Source organism: Haemorhous mexicanus, chromosome 5 (genome assembly GCF_027477595.1).
Source record: "Haemorhous mexicanus isolate bHaeMex1 chromosome 5, bHaeMex1.pri, whole genome shotgun sequence".
NCBI lineage: Eukaryota > Metazoa > Chordata > Aves > Passeriformes > Fringillidae > Haemorhous > Haemorhous mexicanus.
The window spans coordinates 26,040,721-26,059,698 of record NC_082345.1 but is presented as its reverse complement, the minus strand read 5'-3'; the positions used below and the strand labels follow the sequence as shown (position 1 = coordinate 26,059,698).

Sequence of the window (18,978 nt, the reverse complement as noted above, 5' to 3'; positions counted from 1 at the left end):
TGCCGCCATTGCTTTAAGTGAAAAAAAGGCCCTGTTCGGGCGGGAAGGGGCAATACCGCCGCCATGCCGGGGATCTGCCCGGGCGGGATTCGCTTCCCTTCCGTTCGCTCCTGTCCCCGCTGCGCGGCCATGCCACGGGCCCGGGGCTCCGCGCCCCCCGCGATGCCCGGGGCGCGGCCCCTTTAAGGGCCTTTACCCACGGGGGGGCGGGTCACGCGCGGCCGCGGCGGGAGGGGGCGCGCGGGCGTGCGCGAGCCGGCGGCGGCACGAGGAGGGCGGGGCTGGGGCCAGGGGGCGGGGCGACGCGCGCGGGCGGGCGGGATTATTATGGGCTGTGGGCGCCGCCGCCGCCGCCGCCGCCGAGGGGGAGCAGCAAGATGGAGCTGTCTGCAGTGGGGGAGCGCGTCTTCGCCGCCGAGTCCATCATCAAACGCCGCATCCGAAAGGTGAGGGGCCGCCCCCACTGGGGCTGCGGGACCCCCCCCCCCCCCCCCCCACCTCGGTCCTCGCTGCCGGGCCCCGGCCGCGCCGCTGGCCCGCCCGCCGGGCCCCCGCCTCACACTCCCCCCCCCTCCCCCCCCGTCTTCTCCCCCGTGTGTTGCAGGGGCGCATCGAGTACCTGGTGAAATGGAAAGGCTGGGCCATCAAGTGAGTGTATCCCGCCCGGGCTGCGGGGATGGGGGGCATGGGATGGGGCGGAGTGGGATGGAGGGGGAGGTATCTGTGTGCGCGGCTGCGGGGGGATTTGGGCGCTAACCGCTTCGCCTGTCCCCTCGCTGTTCCCGCCCTGGCAGGTACAGCACCTGGGAACCCGAGGAGAACATCCTGGACTCCCGCCTCATCGCCGCCTTCGAGCAGAAGTGAGTGTTCATCCCCCACCCTGGGCTGGGGGGGCTGCAGCAGCAGGTTTGACTTTGGGTGGGCGAGCGGGAAACAGCGTCCAGACGTTCCTTTTTTGGGGTTTTTTTTTCCCTTTTTTTTTTTTTTTTTTTTTTTTCCCTTTAACTTGTATGCTTCTGTTTTTCCCTTTGGGAAAAGTTTTAACTTCTTGAAAAATTTGCTTCCCTAAAGGGAACGAGAACGTGAGCTTTACGGGCCCAAGAAGAGAGGACCCAAACCTAAAACTTTTCTGCTGAAGGTAACTCTTAATTAAGTAACTTAGGCCTAGTAAAAAAAAAAAAAATCTCTCAAACCTTGCTGGTGCGTGCCCTTGGAAGGACTGGACTTTCAAGTGACTTGTGCCTGATGCCTGGCTCTGGGAGCGCGGGGAAAACCCGACAGGAAAGGGGGGGTGGGCAGAGGCGCAGAAGCGTGTGAGGGGAGAGCGCGTGTGCGTGCGACGGGTGCCTCAGCAGGACGGTCAGCACACGCAGATGTGCGTGGTGAGCCTGCAGTCTCTTTTTCCAATATCCTCTCCTTCTCATGGCCTTCTGTTGCCGCAGTGGAGAGCTAGCCAGTCTTGTTCCCTCTTCCTTCAGCAGGCTGTTCCATCCAACCCGTGCCCTGCAACTTAGCAGCATGCTGAGCGGTCAGGCAGCAGAGGCGGGAATCCCACTGCCACTTGTGCTCCTCTGATTGCATTTAAGGATGTAGGTGCTCCACGGGAGTTTCATGAAGGGTTCATGCTTTGATCTGTAAACTGCAGGCTTGTTTTGCTTTTGCAGAGGGTGGGGGGTGGCTGGGAGGAGGAGGAGTGTTTAGGAAGGCAGCTGAAGTTTCCAGTTCCTTTCTGATAGACTCAGCTTCTCTGCAAGATGTCGTAGCATCTCTGTTTGCTTGCAAAGAGCAAGGAAGGTAGTCCCTAGTGCAGGCCTACTCGCTCTGTATTTTTACCTTTTTTTTTTTTTTTATTAAGAGCTCTGGTAGCTGCATGACTGTTATGTGAGCTCTGTGAATTTGTTAGTTTATAGATTAAATGCCTGGTCTACTTCCCTCCCCTTCCTCTCCAGCTGTCACAATCTCAGGCTTATGAGCATAGAAAGAACACTCCTTTGTACAGTTTAGAGAGATGAGCAAGTCTGGAGTTCCCCTGGTTTTATTCTGATAAGAAGCCCTGGAACAGCCAGTGTGGACCCTGTAGTAAGGCATCACTATCACCAAGTCATCCTGTGGCTTTGGGCAAGTCACTTAGGCTTTGTGTGTGTTTCCCCATCTGTGAAACAGGTTAATACTTCCCTTTGCCTGGCAGCAGTAGGAGCTTTACTCAAGTCAGCACAGCACTTTTAACTGCATGAGCACCGGAAAGCACAGTGAGGGGTAGGGTGTCACCTCTTCTCTGCTTTGAGAGGGCTTAATGAAGCACACAGAAAAAATGCAGGAGCAGGTGTATTCTGATGCTCTGTGTGAAACCCGGGGGACCGTGGTAATCCTTGGGAAGTCCTGCTGATGGAACTGTCCTCCCCGGTCGCCTGTTTTTCTGCTAACAGTGTTCTGTGTCTGTAGCCTGAGAATTACAAACATACCTGATAATGTACTACCTCTTATGCTGTATTGAGGGAACACGGACTAGTTGGCTTTCCTCTTTCTGGCAGTCATGCATTAAATGTAACTCTCGTGTTTAAATTTCCAACAATGCAAAAGAACACTTGAAGGGAAAATCATCAGCTTGAAATAGTCCTCCGCCTGCTCTAAAAAATACTGGTATTTGTAACACCTGACACTGTTCAGAGCTGTAGAGCAGTGACTATGCTATGTGTAATCACTTTCTTTTATTTTTGATTCTGAATGTGATATGGCCATATCTATTGCCATATCACTAATTTAAAAAAAAAATTACTCATTCTCACTCATTTAAAAAACCAAAACCAACCCCCGAACTCAAAACCCACTCATTGCTTCTCTTTTTCCCCTTACCCTTTAAAACTCCCCTAAACTTAACGTGAATTATTCAGCAGCATCCTTTGAATCACATCCGTGACACGTTTCTGTGGCACATCTTCCTTCTGCCAGCTCCTCAAATGGTAATGGAAACCTGTAGGCTTGCAGAGCTGGCTTGGTACTTTGTAGAAGATGACTTGTGACAGGGAGCAGGAGCAGCTCTCCTGAAGACTGGTGCCACATTGTGGGAGAGGCTTGCAGGGCAGAGAACTACCACTGCCGCTTGGTTTGCACCTCTGGGAAACAGAGCTAGTGGAACTGTTAGTGCTCTGACTTGCTGTTCCTCTGTGACTTTGGAGCCTACCCTAAAAATAACACCCCAGACCAGGCAGCGAGAAGTAACTCTGTCTGAGCCAGCCCCATCTGAACTTGTTTGAGCTCTGTTCAGGCAAACCACAATCGACACAACTGCAGCTAGAGTTATGACAGAGACAGTGAGATGGTTTGTAACTCAGTTTTTCTGACCCCTGAAGATGCTCATTTGACGTCTTCTAGCCCTGCAGCACTGGTTCTGCTGAGGGAGGAGTGGGATTGGGTTCTGCCTCATGCACTGCTAACAGTATTTTCAGTTCTTTCAGCTGCAGAATCTCTTGCCAGTGAAAATTTCAGAAGCAGGGGAAGAAATTTGATTCTTGTATCCCAGAGGGAATACTGGGAGTTGGCAGTTAGAACAATATTCTTTTTGATCTGTTAACTGAACAGATTAGGCCTGGATGCAATGATGTTTAAGCAGAAATCTGGCCTAGGACTGCTTTGATGGAGTAGTCTGCCCTTGACTGGGTGGCTTGCTAGAATTTTTCATGTGTATCGGTGATTAAACCTAGGCTTCTGATTCTCCAGAATGGCTTCAAAATAAGTGCCCTGATATGCCACTCAGTCCCCTTGGCTTGTGTGGGTGTTTCAGCTTGCAGTTGGGACTAGGCTTATCCTGGGATTAGTTCTCAAAAGTTGCAGATAGGCACCCAGGGGGATTTGCAGAAAGCATTCCAGCAGGTTAGTGGCCCACGCCTTTTGAAAAGCTGCATCTTTGACCACCTGCTGCCTTTGTAAGCCAGGCTCCTGTTTCTGAGAGCTGTCTAACACTTGCCCTTTCGATCAGACTGCAGAGGCACATCACAGTCCAGGCTTTGTAATATCGCTATCAAGATGGCTGGTGTTGAAAGCGACCCCTGCAAACTTCAACTGCAAAGTTTTGGGCAGGAAATGGGTCTTTATCCTTTGCATGCTAGGGGCAAACTTTCCCACAGCTGAGTTCAGGCTTGGCAGGAGACTGTGATTCTTGGGAGGCTGCTGGTGTGCTGCAGCTCTTTGCTGAGCAGATGGGAAACAAAGTTCTTAGTCTGAAACGGGCAGCACTGTATGTTAGGCTCTTCAGGTGTCTGGCAGAAGTCATCCTTGAGGACAGGCCCTTCAGCATAGATGCTGGTGTGAGGTTAGAAAGAGACATAGCACATGCTGTAGTGATCTTCCTCTTTTTCTCCTGCTCGATTTGCTCTTTATTTCACTTTTTTCTCTAGGCACTCCGCTGTGTGGAATGCAAACCTCACCAACTCATCTAATAAAGTCTAGCAAATGCTATTCAGAGACAGAGCCCGATCTGCAAGCTCAGTGGGTGGCTGGCAAAGACCCCTAGTTGGGGTGGCTGTAAATATTAAGGTGACAGGAGTGAAGAAGGTTAATGAGAAGGAAGAAGTAAGGGAGAACAAGGGTAAAGGGATTCTTAGTAGGAGAGTGGGGGAAGAAGGGGCTGAGCAGCATGGTGCTCTGTCCTTTCGCCCTCTCTTGAACTCCAAAGCTGGAATTAGGTTTCTTTTGATCTCCTCCCTGTTCGTAAATTATCCTGAGTAATTTGAAAACAGACTGTTCCCCTTTTGTGGCATTTTGTTCCCAATCCTGAGGGAAACTCTAGTTTATGGCAGTGTTGCTTGGGAGAGCTGTGCTATGAACTGGCTTGCTTTTACCTTGTCACTTGGAAGACTGCAGAAGAAAGAGGGTGATAAAAAGGCAGAATGGCAGCCAAAAAGGGGAAAGAAGAGCTCTTGCAAATGCTGTTGGGAGCAAAGACTGTGGGAATGCAGGTGGAGAATAAAGAGCCAGTAATTTATGAGAGAGTATCGCTACTATGGTGCAGCAGCACTACTGGAATTGGCGAGATTTTAAAATAATTCACTAGAAATCCATTGCCTTACGAGGTCTTTGGTTTGTTTTTTTCTTCCAAATCATAGAGATTTTGATACCAATCAGGTAAGAGAGGCCTTTCTAAGCACGTGTCTGTGTACGTGCTTGTGTGCCTTGGTGCGTTAAGGGAATGAATGAACAAATATGCTTGCTGGGCCTCGAGGGACACTTATTCAGAAATAGTAGGGAATGGGGGAGATAGACTAGTTCCCAGGGGCAGTGAGGGGGAGCTGTACAAGATAAATAAAGGTGATACATATCCCAGACGGGAAGAGGGGGAAGGGAAGCAATCCCAGCAATTGGCTTGCTCTCATGACAGAGCACTGCAGCAAGCTTCCAGAAACTGCATCCTGATGTAGGCTGAGCTGTAAGCAGAGAGTGAATTACTTCATATACATGCTGAGTACCTCTTCAGCAGTGAGCACATCCTGCTGGTGAAAGCAGCAAAACCTAGAGAGGTGGTTTCCATGTGGAAAACTTGTGAGCCGAGGAGTAAACTGTGGTGACACAGCTGATAGGATTCAGCAGGTTTGTTTTTCAAAGACCTTATCCTCATACGGCTTTTGAATGTGATCGAGGAATGGTTCCAGAGCAGGGAGAAGTGCATTTCCAGCAGATAAAACTGAATGTTGAGTCTTCTCCAAACCAAAGGTAGCTAGTTAGTTAATCTTAAGTTGGAAGCAGGGGAAGGAGAGCCTCTGTGCTGTCCTCTGCAGTAAAGGGACGAGTGCATGTAGGTGATGCCTGAATAAACCTGATCCTATGGTAGGAATACTGAGCTTCCCAAGTGAGAAAGCCCTGGGGGCTGGTCTTAGATAAAGCATCTGATACGATTTTTCTTGAAACCTTACCTGGAAAAACAATCTCAAGGTAAGCTGAATATTTGCATAATGCTCTTTGGAACTTGCATTGAAGCTGGTCACTGGGGATAGCAGTGTAGCAGCAGGGGAGGACTGTTGGGCCCTAACTTAACCCTCTCTCTTAATAATCTGACCGAAGTATCAATGCTGTGTGTAGACCACCTGGACACTACTGAAGCTGGAATTTAATAAAGGCAGATAGCTGAAACATGAGTTAGAAACAGCCCCAGCCTTGAGAAAGTGCCCCAGAAGTAACTGGACACGCACATAAATGGCACATAAATGAGACCTACTGGTTCTGGCACACTGGAAAAGTCCAGGCCATGTACCAGGGCTCTGCAGTAGCTGCTGAGCAAGCACAAAACCATGACAGATCTCTCTGTGAAAACAGGACAGAAGCTGATTAATGTGTGCAGAAAGAGAAAGTAAAAGCAACAGGGCTGTGGAAGTGGTCAGGTAGTAACCATCCCAGCATTATCACTTTGTTTAATGTGGCTGATAGGAAGCTTTGCTCAGGAGTTTTTGGAGTGTGTAAGGAAACTGAGGGTGTTTGTGACTGCTTCCCCCACACTTCTGAGAAGCTGCCTTTCTTTCTCTCCTGGGTGATGGAGGCGGTGCTGGTGGAAGGTGGCAGTTAGATTTGACTTGGAGCAGAATGGCACAGAGGGGACAGAACTCCTCACTCGAAGGTGTGATTACAGGCTAGGCAATTAATCTGAAAGATGTGCAGTGTTGGCAGTGGGAGAGACCCTGAGAGACCTGCGTCCATCCACTGAAGCTGTAGAAGGATTTTCAGTGATGCATCTGTCTGTAGCCTCTGCCTGGCTTCCCTGTCTTGTATTTTGGAATGGGACATTGTGTTGCATTTTGCTCTTGGCTCAGCAGTGGTAAATTGGTAAGAAACCCAAAGCACAAGAGCAGCAATGCTGGAAGGGCTGGCTGTTTTGTGGAGCAGGATGAAGAGGAACAAATTTGTTAATTCAGGCTGTGCTGGTATGTAATGTCAGAAAGCAAACTTTAGCTTGTCCTTGTGTCTGCCACCTGCTTCAGAGGGACCTATGAAGAGATGAAGTAAGCGTAGCCCAAATGTGCATTTGCCTGTGCCTGTGACCTCCTGACCGGGTCAGCAGTGTCTCCAAGTTGTGTACTGTGTATTGATGCGAGGGGGAGAGTTGATGTGTGGTGCAGGGAGTTATCTGGTGCTGTTGCTGGGCTCAGGCCTGTACTATGCCTGTGACAGGAACTGTGTCTTATTTTCTCAGCAGTTTAGGGCATGGAGTAACTAGATGGACATTAGGATGCTTTCTGCTGCAGCAGAAAAAATGTTGGGGTTTGTGTGTGCTGGGAACACTTCCCTTTAGCTAGGTGGGAACAGCCCTGTTTGTTAATGTGCAGAGTGGCTGTGCCTGCCTTGGGGTTGGGCAAACCTGTCTCTGTTTCTTTGTCAGTTGGCTAACACAGAGTCTAGGTCCCCAGTCAGGATGAGCCTTCAGATTGTGTTTTCTTGTACAGTCAGAGAAGGAGGCCTCATTTTTGCAGTCCTTTTAAAGCCAGAATGCAAGTAGTATTGAAGGCTGTGATCATCCAGTGTTAGTCAAGAGAGGAACAAAATGTCTTCACGTCTCCATTCTCTGCTCATTCGGGATCTTCTGTGGTTCCCATGGGTATCTCTGTGGGAGAGGAGGGGCTCTGGCTAACAGCAAAGCTCTGGAGCTGTAGGGCCAGGACTTCGAGCTTTTTGTGCAGGGGCTGGCTGGGCCCCTCGCTTAGATCTTTTAGATCCCTGCCTTTACGCGCACATTTTTTTCCCCAGGCATTTCTCTGGTAGGAGGCACAGCCTGCAGGGTGACAAAGGAGATGGAGTTGAGTGCTAAGCTCTTAGCTGGCAAGAAGCCATCCCGATCTTGGCGTGTGCAAGGGGCAACGGGATGGAAAAGTTGGGGAGGAAAAGCAGCTGTCGTCTTCTAGCACTGCAGTTCTTTCTGTGCCCACGAGGTGGGGAAAGCTGCTCGCGGGATGGGCAGTCACAGGTTGGGGGCTCGCCTGTCCCCTCCAGGGCTGCGTGACTTCTACCTGAAGTCACCACTGCTGAGCGGGAATATGGAAGGGGGCTGGCTTGGGCAAGTACTGGGGTGCAGGTGGAAGGATGAGCTATACAATCAACGGTGCTCTGATGAGATGTGATGTAAGAATAGACTCTGAGTTTCCATGCCTAGAGGTCATACAGCATCAGCTTATCAATGAAACTTGCTCCTGCTGCCAGAAAATGTTCCTGTCTCTGCTGCATGAACCAGGGCAGTTTTTGGCACCAGAAGAGCTTAAAAATATTGTTCCCCTGGCCTGGCTCTTGAGTAAGGCTGGCACAGAGCAGTTGAACAGGTGCTATTCCTGCTCTGGTCCAGTGCTAGGTTTCAGACAAGTGCGGTGCTCAAAAGGATGAGTCAATCTCTTCTTTGGAGGTGCAGTTAAATTTTACTTGAATTCCAGCTGGCCTCATCTCTGGCTTTAAATGCTGGACTTCGCTCTCACAGCACAGTAAGAATGAATGACTTCCATGTGATCCTGGTTAAAAATCAGACCTCTAAATTTCTTGTGTTAAATGAAGACAGCTCCATCAGACCATTCTCACCAGCCTCCATCTCTGTTCCTCAAGACCCCCTTCTACCACGCTTTTCAGAGGCAATTCTCATTAGGCATTACTCTGCCTCTTCCCTCCTATCTCATGTTCAATTTGTAGAGAGCCTGGTACAATCCCTTTGTAAGTTTGGGTGCTGTCTCAGTACTGACAGCCCCAAGTGCCTAGGATGATGCTGGTTTCTTTGGCTGATAGTGGAGGGTTCTGCACTTTGACTGATGACAACCAAGGGGGGCTTTGGAGACCATTAACTCTCACTCTGAAATATGCCTGGGAAGTCACAGTTTCTCCCTGGAGGAAGCATGTGTCAACAGGGGTACGGCCTAGGGAGACATCAGCTGCCCAAAAATGATATAGATAGTGTCCTATGTCTGTCTGGGGGCTGTGCTGGAGCTATCATTAGTTTGTAGGTGTGTACCTGTGTTTGTCATTGATGTTGGGTATAAATGTGTCATGGTGCTGCCAGTGAGGGCTTGGCCTGAAGTGAGCAGTGCCCGACTGGAGATCTGGCTGCAGCTAGGCTGCTTCTCTGACCCTGTTTGTTTTCTTTCTCCCCACCACCGCAGGCTCGGGCCCAAGCGGAGGCCCTCCACATTGGGGATGTACACTTTTCTGTCAAGCCTGGTTCCAGTACCTCCTCTCCCAAACTCCACTCCAGCGCCGCAGTGCACCGGCTCAAGAAAGACATCCGGCGATGCCACCGCATGTCCCGGCGCCCCCTGCCCCGTCCAGATCCCCAGAATGGCGGGAGCGTGGGTGCCGGGGCTGGCATTCGTCCTCCTGTCTCGCCCTTCTCGGAGACCGTCCGCATCATCAACCGTAAGGTGAAACCCCGTGAGCCCAAACGCAGCCGCATCATCCTCAATCTCAAAGTCATTGACAAAGGTGGGAAGCCAGCCAACGGGGCCGGGGGCCTGGCTCGGCCCAAGATCCCTTCCCGAAACCGTGTCATTGGCAAGAGCAAAAAGTTCAGCGAGAGCGTCCTCCGCACTCAGATCCGCCACATGAAGTTTGGCACCTTTTCGCTCTACAATAAGCCATCTGCTGCACCTACCCCCTCTCTGGAGGGCAAGGGGGAGGCCGAAGGCTCCCAGGCAGCCTCCTGTGGGCTCATTATGGGCTCCACCCCCTATGATGCCCCCAGTTCCAGCTCCTCTGGCTGCCCATCACCTGCTCCCCACTCCTCCTCCGACCCAGATGATTCCCCTCCAAAGCTACTCCCTGAGACCCTCAGCCCAGCCATCCCCGACTGGCGTGAGTCGGAGGTCCTCGACCTCTCAATCCCACCTGAGTCTGCTGCCACCAGCAAGCGTTCTCCCTCGGGAGGGTGCAGTGGGGGGCAGACTCCCTCCTTGTCCCTCTCCTCTTCTGACCCGGAGCACGAGGCTGGCGACTGGCGTCCTGAGATGTCCCCTTGCTCTAATGTGGTGGTCACAGATGTCACCAGCAACCTCCTCACTGTAACCATCAAGGAGTTCTGCAATGCAGAGGATTTTGAGAAGGTGGCAGCAGGCAGTGGTGGAGGAGGCAGCAAGTGAGCAACCAGGTCCCCCCACTCCAGGGGTGTGGGGGGAGCTCTACCTAAGAGAAGTCGTGGTGCGAATGGCTGTCCTTAGTTCTCTCCTTCTCCCCTTGGCTGTCCCTATACCCTCACTGCCACCCTTCCTCCTCCTTTCCTCCTGCCCAGTTCCTCTTGCCTGGAGGCTGGAGCATGTCAGTGGGGGCATGGGAGCACCCACTGTTCCTGGGTGTTGGTACTGCTAGGAGGAGGCAGGGAGGGTTGTGGTGGGGCTGGGGAGTGGTTGTTTGTCCTTGAATGTGGTGTTGTCCAACGGGCGGTGGAGCCTTTGGGGCTGAGGGATGAGTGAGCATGTGTCTGTGTGCCTGTGCAGGTGGTGAGGAAGATGCTGCTCTTCCTCATTCCCCTTCTATCTTTGACAAAAACTGAAGAGGAGCTCCAAACCTCTGAGGGGAGGATGTACGAGGATTGGAGCCCTTGCCCATGTCCTCCAGATCTTCTCCCACAACGTGCATGCAGACTCTTCCATTCTTGTTTCCCCCTTGCCATGACTGCCATCCTTCCCCTCTTGGCCTGTGGCCTGGATCTGCCCTCTGCTCTACTGTCCTTGTGGCAGTTGCTGATCCAGATGCCCTCAGAGTGAGGGGGAGAAGGACAGGTTAAATGTCATGCCTGGAAGGTGCTTTAGACAAAGCTGGGGTGGTGGGGGGGTGCCCCATGCAGCCTATGCCTCATATTGGCTTCCCCTTTCCTTTTACTATTGGTGCTACCTTGGCAGTTGTATGGGTGCTTTCAGGTGCCCCAATCCCTCCTCCTGCATCTTCCAACCTCTTCAGCTCCTCAGGAGAAAGGGAAGAAAAGAGGAGTCTGCTTCCAGCCCATATCTTCCTTCTGATGTTCATCGCTTGCACTTGTTTGGGAGAGAGGGGCATGAAATGCCTTTCTCTGGTCTTTCCATGGCAGAAGCGGGAGTGGGCTGTGCATCCATCCTTCAGTCTGTGGGAGGATGATGCCAGCAGCGTGACGCTGCCCCAGCCGTGTGAGGCTGCTCTCCCACCCCGTGCGTAAGCTTCCCCCGGCCCTCTTTGCTTCCTCTTGCTCCTTCCAAAGGAAGGAGGGGTCGATGCTAAGGCAGGTTGGTTGTTCTTGCTTGTTTTTGCCCCTCCTGCTCGGTTGTTCCCCTCCTGCTCTCCCCTCCCTCTCGGTGGCCTGGAAGAGGTTTCTCCTTTGTCTTTTCAGCATCTGAAACAGCCCTTACAACTGTCAGCCAAAGGTGCTCATAAGAAATACCTGTCTCTCTCACATCGCATGCATGTGCGCTGGATCTCTTCCCCTAAAGCTCCTGTGAGCTGATCTAGAAATTCCTTCTCTTCACCCCTAGCAAGTAGGAGGGAGCAAGACCACAGCTTGCTGTTTATTCCACAGCTCCCTCTTTCCCTGACCAGCTTTGTTCACATCCAAAATAAGCTCTATTTTTTGCCTGCCATTTCTGGCTAGCTCTGTGTGGGTCCTAAGCTTCACGGTGAGAAGCCGTTCCTTTCCTCTGCTTTCTTTCTCTACTTGCACAGGATTGAGCTTGTAGAGGCAAGGAAAAGAGGTGCTGATGAACTGGTGGAAGAGCCTCACCCTCAGCCCTGTCCCTGGATGGGGCAGAGGGGTGTCACTTCTACATAACATGCTGCAGAGGTGAAAAGGGTGGAAAAAATTCCTCATGCCAGGGCTTATTTGCTTATAAGCCTGTCCTGGGCAGGTGAACACAAGTGGAATTGGCCCCTCTGGTGCTTTCACACAAGGATGTTCAGGAGCTGCTGGCTCTGAGGAGTGCTCTCCTGCAGTAGTGATTTTGTGGTTTTAGTGATCTGAGGATAGAAGGGAGGCAGTTTGTGGGAGGGAAGTAATATTTGTCTGCCCAAGGGACGTTGTCAGGGTGGTGGAGGGATAGACCAGCTTCTGACCTTAATTATGGCTTTTGTGCCCAGAGCGTGTCTATTCCCTGCCTCCAGCGCCTGGGTTGGTGTAATAAAATCTTTGCTGCCCTCCCCACAAACCTTGCCTTGCAGTGGGTGGCATTCCAAGCTGTGGGAAACAGTGAATTCACACCAGTTGTGGTTGGGTGTCTGTACAGACAGTCTGAGGGGGATTCCAGGTGCTGTTAGCACCACCCTTGGTACACCTCTTTCTTTTTCTTTCCTTGGTTAAAGAGCTTAGTGGCCTCTTCGGGGATGTGCTTTCATTCACAGCTGAAGCTAGGGGCAGGGAGACAGAGACTTCCCTGATCCATTCACCAAGCTAAGGCTTTCTATAACTTGTTGGACTTGTGTGCGTGTCTGTGTTAATACCTGCTTGTATTTTTGTGGGTGTTGGTTTTTGTTTTTCTTTGGTTTGGGTTTTCTTTTGCGCATCTTTCCTGTGCCTGGCAGACCCAGGGATCCCTTATGTTAGCATAGCCTATCCATTTGACTGCAGCTTCAAAGATGAGCAGTTTGTAGGCATAGGGAAAAGCTCTTTCTTAGGAAAATAGCGAGGAGATTCTTCTCTTTTTCCTTCCCCTTCTGAATAAGAACTAATCTGTGGCTGTGAGATAAGAGGAGCTGCTTTATGGGGTGGATGAAAACTGGCCAGTCACTTTAGGTTGTTAAGTTACTGTTTGGTGTGTATGTGGTGCTGTGTTTTGTTTTGTGGTATCAAGGTTCTGAAAAAAGTGTTGAAGCGTTTAAGTGGGAGATAAAAGGGAACTTGAATAGGAAACTCTTGATGTGTTTTGGCCAAGATGTGTTGCTTGGCAGAATTCTTTTCCCCAGTGTCTCTTGTATGGTGTTCTTTGGGGGCAAGGGGCAGGAATTGTTTAATTGAAGGGGTTTTGCCTTTCTCCAGAGTGGCAAGCAAGGGAACTGTCTGTGAAGAGTAAAGCAGTGGGTCATTGTAGGGATGCTCCACTAGGACCTTCTTCCTGCGGTGACGAGATGAGGGGACTTGTTGCAGCAGAGAAACTCATGCGGTAGATCCTCTTTGTGGAGGAAGAAAGGAGTATGATCCGGCTTGCAGACACAGCTCACCTGCTTGTGTGACAAATCCCTCCCTGGGTGGGTCACCAGGTGGGAACCAAACCCCGAACCTCTGGATCCGAAATGAGGATCCCGCGCTGGTTTGAGTTAGAGATTTGCTAACTTGAATGCAGCAGTAGCCTCAAGTTCCCTCAGGTGGACAAGACACTTGAGGCTGACTAACCTACCTTCATATTCACATGGGCTGTGCTCCTCCTTCCGAATTTTTGCCCTTGCTCCCTAATGGAGATAGGAAAGAAAATTCATCCATACCTTTTAAAATGGGCATGGAATTGAAGGAGGAGTTTATTTGAAAGTATCCCCTTCCTTTCCCCATAACCCTTAGGAAAAAAAATCAACAAAAACAGGGAAATATTCTCTGTGTCTGTGCCATGTTTGTTCTCGTTGTCGTGTTTTTAGAGGAGATTTTATGATGGAGTGGAAAAAGTGAAATGATTAGTTTTGCATAAAAAAAGAAAAGTTTTAAAAAAAATTTCTACAGGGAGAGAGCGAGAGAGAGTTTAAAAATGAATAATAAATGCAGTGATTGCACAAACTGTAGTGGTATTAGATGGTCCTTAGAGAAAAGAGTATTTTGTAGTATCGAAGCATGTGTGTCTGGGATGGTGTTTGGCTTGCTTGAACTGGAGGGAAAGGCATTCTAGGACTAAGCAGCAATCTCTGAGCTGAAAAGGCAAGTTGCATGTTGGAGGAACCCTGTCTACAAACCTTTCCCGTCCTTGCCTCCCAAGTGTTGGAGTGAGTTCCCTTCCCTCCCATACCTCTCCTGTGAGCTAAGGTGGAGTCTCCAAGTGGTTTTCTGGCTGAGCAGCCCTCAGAGATGGCCAGTCACGTTCTGACAGAATGTGGATCAGGCCATTAACATGTAAACAGTTGACTTACTTTGCATGCACAGCAAGCTGCTAACGTTTGGGGTTGGCATGTACCTTTCCTGCCAAGTTGCTGTCTCTTTTCCATCCCCTGTATCCAAGCAGAATTAATCATGGTGGACTTATTTCCTGGAAAGCAGATATGCCTCTCCTCTGTAAGTTTTCTTAAACTCCTTCCAATACAGGTGGGGGGTGACATTTTTCTGTATAGAATTCACCACATCAGGACAGAAAACTGAATCCCATTGTTGTGTATTACAGCACCCCTTCTCTGACAGTGGCCAGATCTCTAGAGGCAGATGAGAGTGCTGCCTTGTGTGCTCTGATTGTGTTGCTGAGGGACGAGTGCCTTCTTCTCAAGGCCAGCAAATGCTGGAAGTTTTTGGGGTGGAGAGGGGAGAGGAACACTCTGGACTGTATTCAGGTAGGGCAGCCTTCTTCTCCAGCTTCCTTTGGTATGGTGGGGAAGAGTTGCCTGAACGTTCCTTCAGAGCGAGGAGGCAGCTCTTGTGTGCTGGCTTCCCTGTCCAAGATGTCTCTTGTGTTCATCTGGCACGTGGGAGTGACTGCAGGGAAACCACCAGATGTTGGTGTCTGAACAGAAGATAGTAGGCAGGGACGCTTGAACAGCTTTTCTTGTCTGGACTTCTCTGGTGCCCTTTGCAGTGGCTTTGCAGTGCTAGATGACTGATGTCTCCATGCTCCCCATAGCCTGGACTGCACTTGGAAACTTCTCTCTCTGCCCATCAAACTGTCGGTGCTTCCCATGGCTTTCAACTTGGAACAGAAACCTCCTGTCTCAATGAGCAGCATGGGACTGGAGGGGCATGAAGCTAATGAGATACAAGCTCCTTTGGGGATGAAAAACAGAAATAGTGTGGTGAGCAGGCCCAGCTGTGGTGAGCCACTGCTTAAATTCTGTTTTCAAAAGAGAATGGGAGCATTTCTCTGTGTCTCCCCTTACTGAAGTACCCAGGGAGATTTTGTGAAATAAACAAATAAAAAAGAAAAAAAATATCAAAACCACAATAATGCTTTTTACCAGGAAGAGCTGTCTCTGAGCTGAGTCTTCCTAGGGATATCACTCCCTTCTCCAGCCCCTCTTTGTAGAGGAGGCTTCAGCAGCTCCCAGCGTTTAGAGGTTATCACCTTCCTGGGGACTTCCTGGCAGAAAGAGGTTGCCATGCTTGAAGGATGGTGTCCTGAGTTCCCCATACTTCTGCCCACCCCAGGCCATGGCATTAGTAGGGCTGCTCAGGAGCAGGTCTTTCTTCCCAGGGAGGTGTAACAAACCTAGAGTGCGTGTTTGGCTAAATGCTTATTTTCCCTTTTGCTTCCTTCCCCACCTTCTGACAAGACTTTTTCCTCCTTGCCTGGCACATCCTTTTACTCCAATGTTGCTTGCTTTTGCTGCATTTTTCAATTGCCCAATAATCACGCAAGAGCTGGGATCTTATTTACTTCTTATATATAAATATATGAATATAAAAAGCCTCCTTCCCCCCTTTCTCCCCATCTCACCCACCACCCCATGCGCAACCTCCCTGATCTCCGCTCTGAAGGCAATCTGCTGTAGAGGGTTAATTTGGGGTCAGGGATTTGGTGCCTCCTAAGTTCTGTTCCTTCTTGGCTTGCCGTGGTTTTTCTGCCAGCTGTGTCACTGCCCTGTGTCTCTGTCTCCCTCATGCAAAGGGGATGGGGGTGGAGGAGACCATCCTGATGAGGGTGCTGGCAGCCCAACTCTTGAGGTGTTTGCACAGATGGAGTGCTCAGTGTTGCTTCAGAAATCCCCTGCTCCCTGTCTGTGCTTCCCTCCCCAGGTAACTCCAGGAAGTATCTTTATTTTACCAGTGCTCTGAGGTTGAGAAAATAAGTGTCTTTATTTTCTTTTAACTTCTATTTTTGAGATCCTTCCCCAGAGTGCAATGTGTATGGTTTCTTTTTGGGGGTGTAGGTGGCAGGAGATGTTGGAGTCTATCTCCATCCTCACTTTTGCCTTTCCATCCTCTGCTCCTCTCACATTTTGCCATTGCCCCGTGTCAGATGGATGCGGTCGAAGGTATTTGCACCCTTTTCTGTGCAGGGTCAGTCTTGGCACCAGGAGCCAACACACTGTGTTGTGTGGTGATTCTGAGGTGCCCTGTGTCCCACCTGCCTCACCTGTAAGCATGCAGCAGGGCCCTGAGTTCTTTCTTCTCTTCTGTAAATTTCTCCCTCCAGGAGTGAAGGGAGATACAGTCCTGTGGTGGTTGGCTGCCTCTGGCAGCTCTTCTGTGCATTCCAGCTTCTCTGTGGTGGGAAACAATGATTCCAGGGCCATCCAAAAGCACAGTCCTTGGGGTGAGGGTCCTTCCACCCCAGCTGAGCTCTGTGCTTTGAGCCCACACCCTCCAGGCACTGGCAGATGGAGGAGCAGGGTGCCGTCTGTGCCCCTGGGCTGCTGGGTGGAGCTGGGAAGTGGGCAGCAAGCAGCGTGCTGTGGCACAGGGGAAAGTAAGGTGACAGACCTGCAGCAAGGTGCAGTCAGTGGTGCCAGCTTCAGAAAATGTGTCTGCTGGGAGGAAGGGAACACGGTGGGACATGCAGGCAAAGTGTTCATTCCCATTGCAGGGCCCTGGTTCTTTACTTTATTCCTTGTTCAGCTGAGCACTTGGAGCTCACATTAAACCTCTGGAACATGGCTGGGTGGGTCAAAGCACTTCATGGGGCTTCAGGGCCTCGTAGGACTAAAGGGGCTTTCCCATGCTCTCTAGCAGCCCCCCCAGCTGGCCCCTGCTCTCTAGGGATACTGAGGGTTTTCCTCTGGGCAGCGCAGCTGGTAGGTGCTCTTGCACAGGTAGGTTGCTCTTCAACTGCCCTGGAGGGAGCCTGCTGCTTCCAGCCCCCAGCCGCAAAGCGGGGGCAGAATCTTAGGTCAAGTTCTCAAGCGGAACAAAAAATTAATCGTTGTGATGACTTTTTTTAGAAAAGAGTTGTCATGCCTGCACCTCCCCCAAGCAAATCAACTCAGTGTGTGCTGTCCTCCTTCCTCTTCTCCCCTGTGCCATTAAGCCTTGTACTCTCCCTAAGAATAGAGGAGACTCTCTGCTTTGGGATTTTTTTTTTCCCCCCGTTTGTTTTCTTTTTGCATAGAAAGTTGTCTGCTGGTGGTGGAGGACAGGGGCCTGTTTCATCTGTTCCTTCCTTTCACCTTCCCCCGTGCCAAGCTTAGGCTCAATTGCTGCAGATTCCTGCAAACACTGAACTTGGAGCAGGCGAGTGACCCCACTGTGTTCTGTGGTACTTGGGTGCTTCAGATTCTGCCTGTGCTTGAGCTTTGGCAGCATCAGAGCCCTTCCTTCCTCTTGGAGAAGGTCAGCCCTAACTCCAGGTGCTGGTAGATCTGGTGCAACCCATCTGTCTCTTCATTTCCCCTCACTTGGCATACACAGTGAAGGTGGTAATTTTTTTTAATTTAAAATAAACCTAAATATGTATCTTGTAATTTTTTTTATTTTGAAGAAAAAAAGCATTTAAGGATTGTGCACGGATGAATTGTATATCTATATATTATTTTTTTGTCTTGCAATTTTCATTTTAAATATAGTGTTTGTTCAGTTTTGTTTTGTTTTTTAATCCAGTTCCCAGCTGGCTAAACTCTGTCTAGAGTGGATGGGTGGGAGGCAGAGCCACTGGAAGGGTGATTGAATCATTCCTTCCCTTGGTGCTTCCTACAAGAAACTGGTTTGCTCCAGGTTTGGGGGTGGGGGTTGTGCTAATTACTCTTGTATTCTTGTACATTTTGTTCTTTCTGCTGCTCTTGAATATTGTATCAATGCCAGAAATGGGGAGTTAAAAATTAAAACAAAAAAATTAACCCCAATAAATTGTTACATTCCAAAACCTGTTGTTGTTTTCCTTGGGTGGGCTGTGACGTGTGGAGCTTGGGAGGAGGGCTATGGAAATGCCTGCCCTGAGCCAGCACAGATCAGCTCTGCAGTCAAACACAAGCACCTGCACCTTTCTTGGGCACCATAGATCAGCCTTGGTTTGGTCTTTGGACTTTTCTGGACACAGAGAAGCTCTGAAAAATGACAAAGGAGTACCCTAGAATGTTAAGGGAAGAGGGAACATTTGGAAAGGCCAAGCTGTAGCAAGTGGAACCTGAGCACCCTCTTCCCAAGTGCTTTGGAGTCTCCCATGGGTCTCCCACATCCTTTTCTTTTAATAATAAAATTAGATCAGGGTACAGCCTAGCACTTGGTGGCTGAAAAATGCTTTAGGCTTTTCCCAACTCCAGAACATGTGCTTAAGTGCACTTTCTCTCAAGCTGATCTAAGAGATATGGTGAAAAATCTCCCTGTGTAATTGAAGCCCCAGACTGACTCCATCACTCTCCAGCCTGTAGCAGCTGCATAAAAAGGCTCAGCTGAACTTCTGGGTGGGAAGTGCTGGTGGTAGGAGATGTGGTGGGGCAAGCAAGTTGCTTTTGGACAGAGAGGTCCTTCACGCAGGCAGGAGAGAAGGGCAGGAAGGCAGCACTTCTGGGTGCTAGGAAAGGGCAGTGTCTGGGCACAACTCCAACCAAAACATCCTCGGGGCTGCCCTTCAGGAGCGTGTGATGAGGCCTTACCCAGAGGGGAGATTGGGCTGTTCCTTGGACAAAGTTGCTGCCTTGAGATACTTCTGCAGTGTCTGAATTTTGGAAAGCCACAGCAGGGCCTGCTCCAGTGGTGGCATGGCTGGCAGCAGGGAATGCTGCCCACCCAAGCCAAGCACAGTCCAGGTGTCATTCATGTTATGGCATCAGGCTCACCTTGCCTCTTCTGCATGCCAAAACACTCGCAAAGCTGGCACTCCCTCCTCCCTTGCCCCCTGGTTTTGCCCAGAAGCCAGTGCGTTTTTGGCTGGATCTGAAAACACCAAATGATGCCAACTCTTACCCAATGCTTTCTGCAGCAGGAGGAAGGCTGGAGAGACAGACCCCAGCCTGACA

The 18,978-nt window shown here is 50.3% G+C and overlaps 1 protein-coding gene across 2 annotated transcripts; it reads left to right on the top strand.

Annotated features, from left to right (window-relative positions):
- The first annotated feature begins 303 nt into the window (after positions 1-303).
- On the top strand, positions 304-17,885 carry CBX6 (chromobox 6). 2 transcript variants are annotated; one of them, XM_059846462.1, is made up of 5 exons: positions 304-446; positions 605-648; positions 795-860; positions 1,072-1,138; positions 9,171-17,885. In XM_059846462.1, the coding sequence occupies exons 1-5, from the start codon at positions 378-380 to the stop codon at positions 10,086-10,088; spliced, it is 1,164 nt and encodes a 387-aa protein (XP_059702445.1). In that variant the 5' UTR covers positions 304-377; the 3' UTR covers positions 10,089-17,885. The 2 variants fall into 2 exon arrangements, with proteins under 2 accessions (XP_059702445.1, XP_059702444.1); XM_059846461.1 differs by having other exon boundaries at positions 9,117-17,885.
- The last annotated feature ends 1,093 nt before the right edge of the window (positions 17,886-18,978 follow it).

What these genes read in the sequence shown, in the direction of transcription:
- CBX6 (XM_059846461.1), top strand. Translation starts at nt 378, where the DNA reads ATGGAGCTGTCTGCAGTGGGGGAGCGCGTCTTCGCCGCCGAGTCCATC. An exon ending in TCAAACGCCGCATCCGAAAG is followed by an intron (nt 447 to 604) that starts GTGAGGGGCCGC and finishes CGTGTGTTGCAG; the next exon opens with GGGCGCATCGAGTACCTGGT. An exon ending in CTAAAACTTTTCTGCTGAAG is followed by an intron (nt 1,139 to 9,116) that starts GTAACTCTTAAT and finishes CCACCACCGCAG; the next exon opens with GCTCGGGCCCAAGCGGAGGC.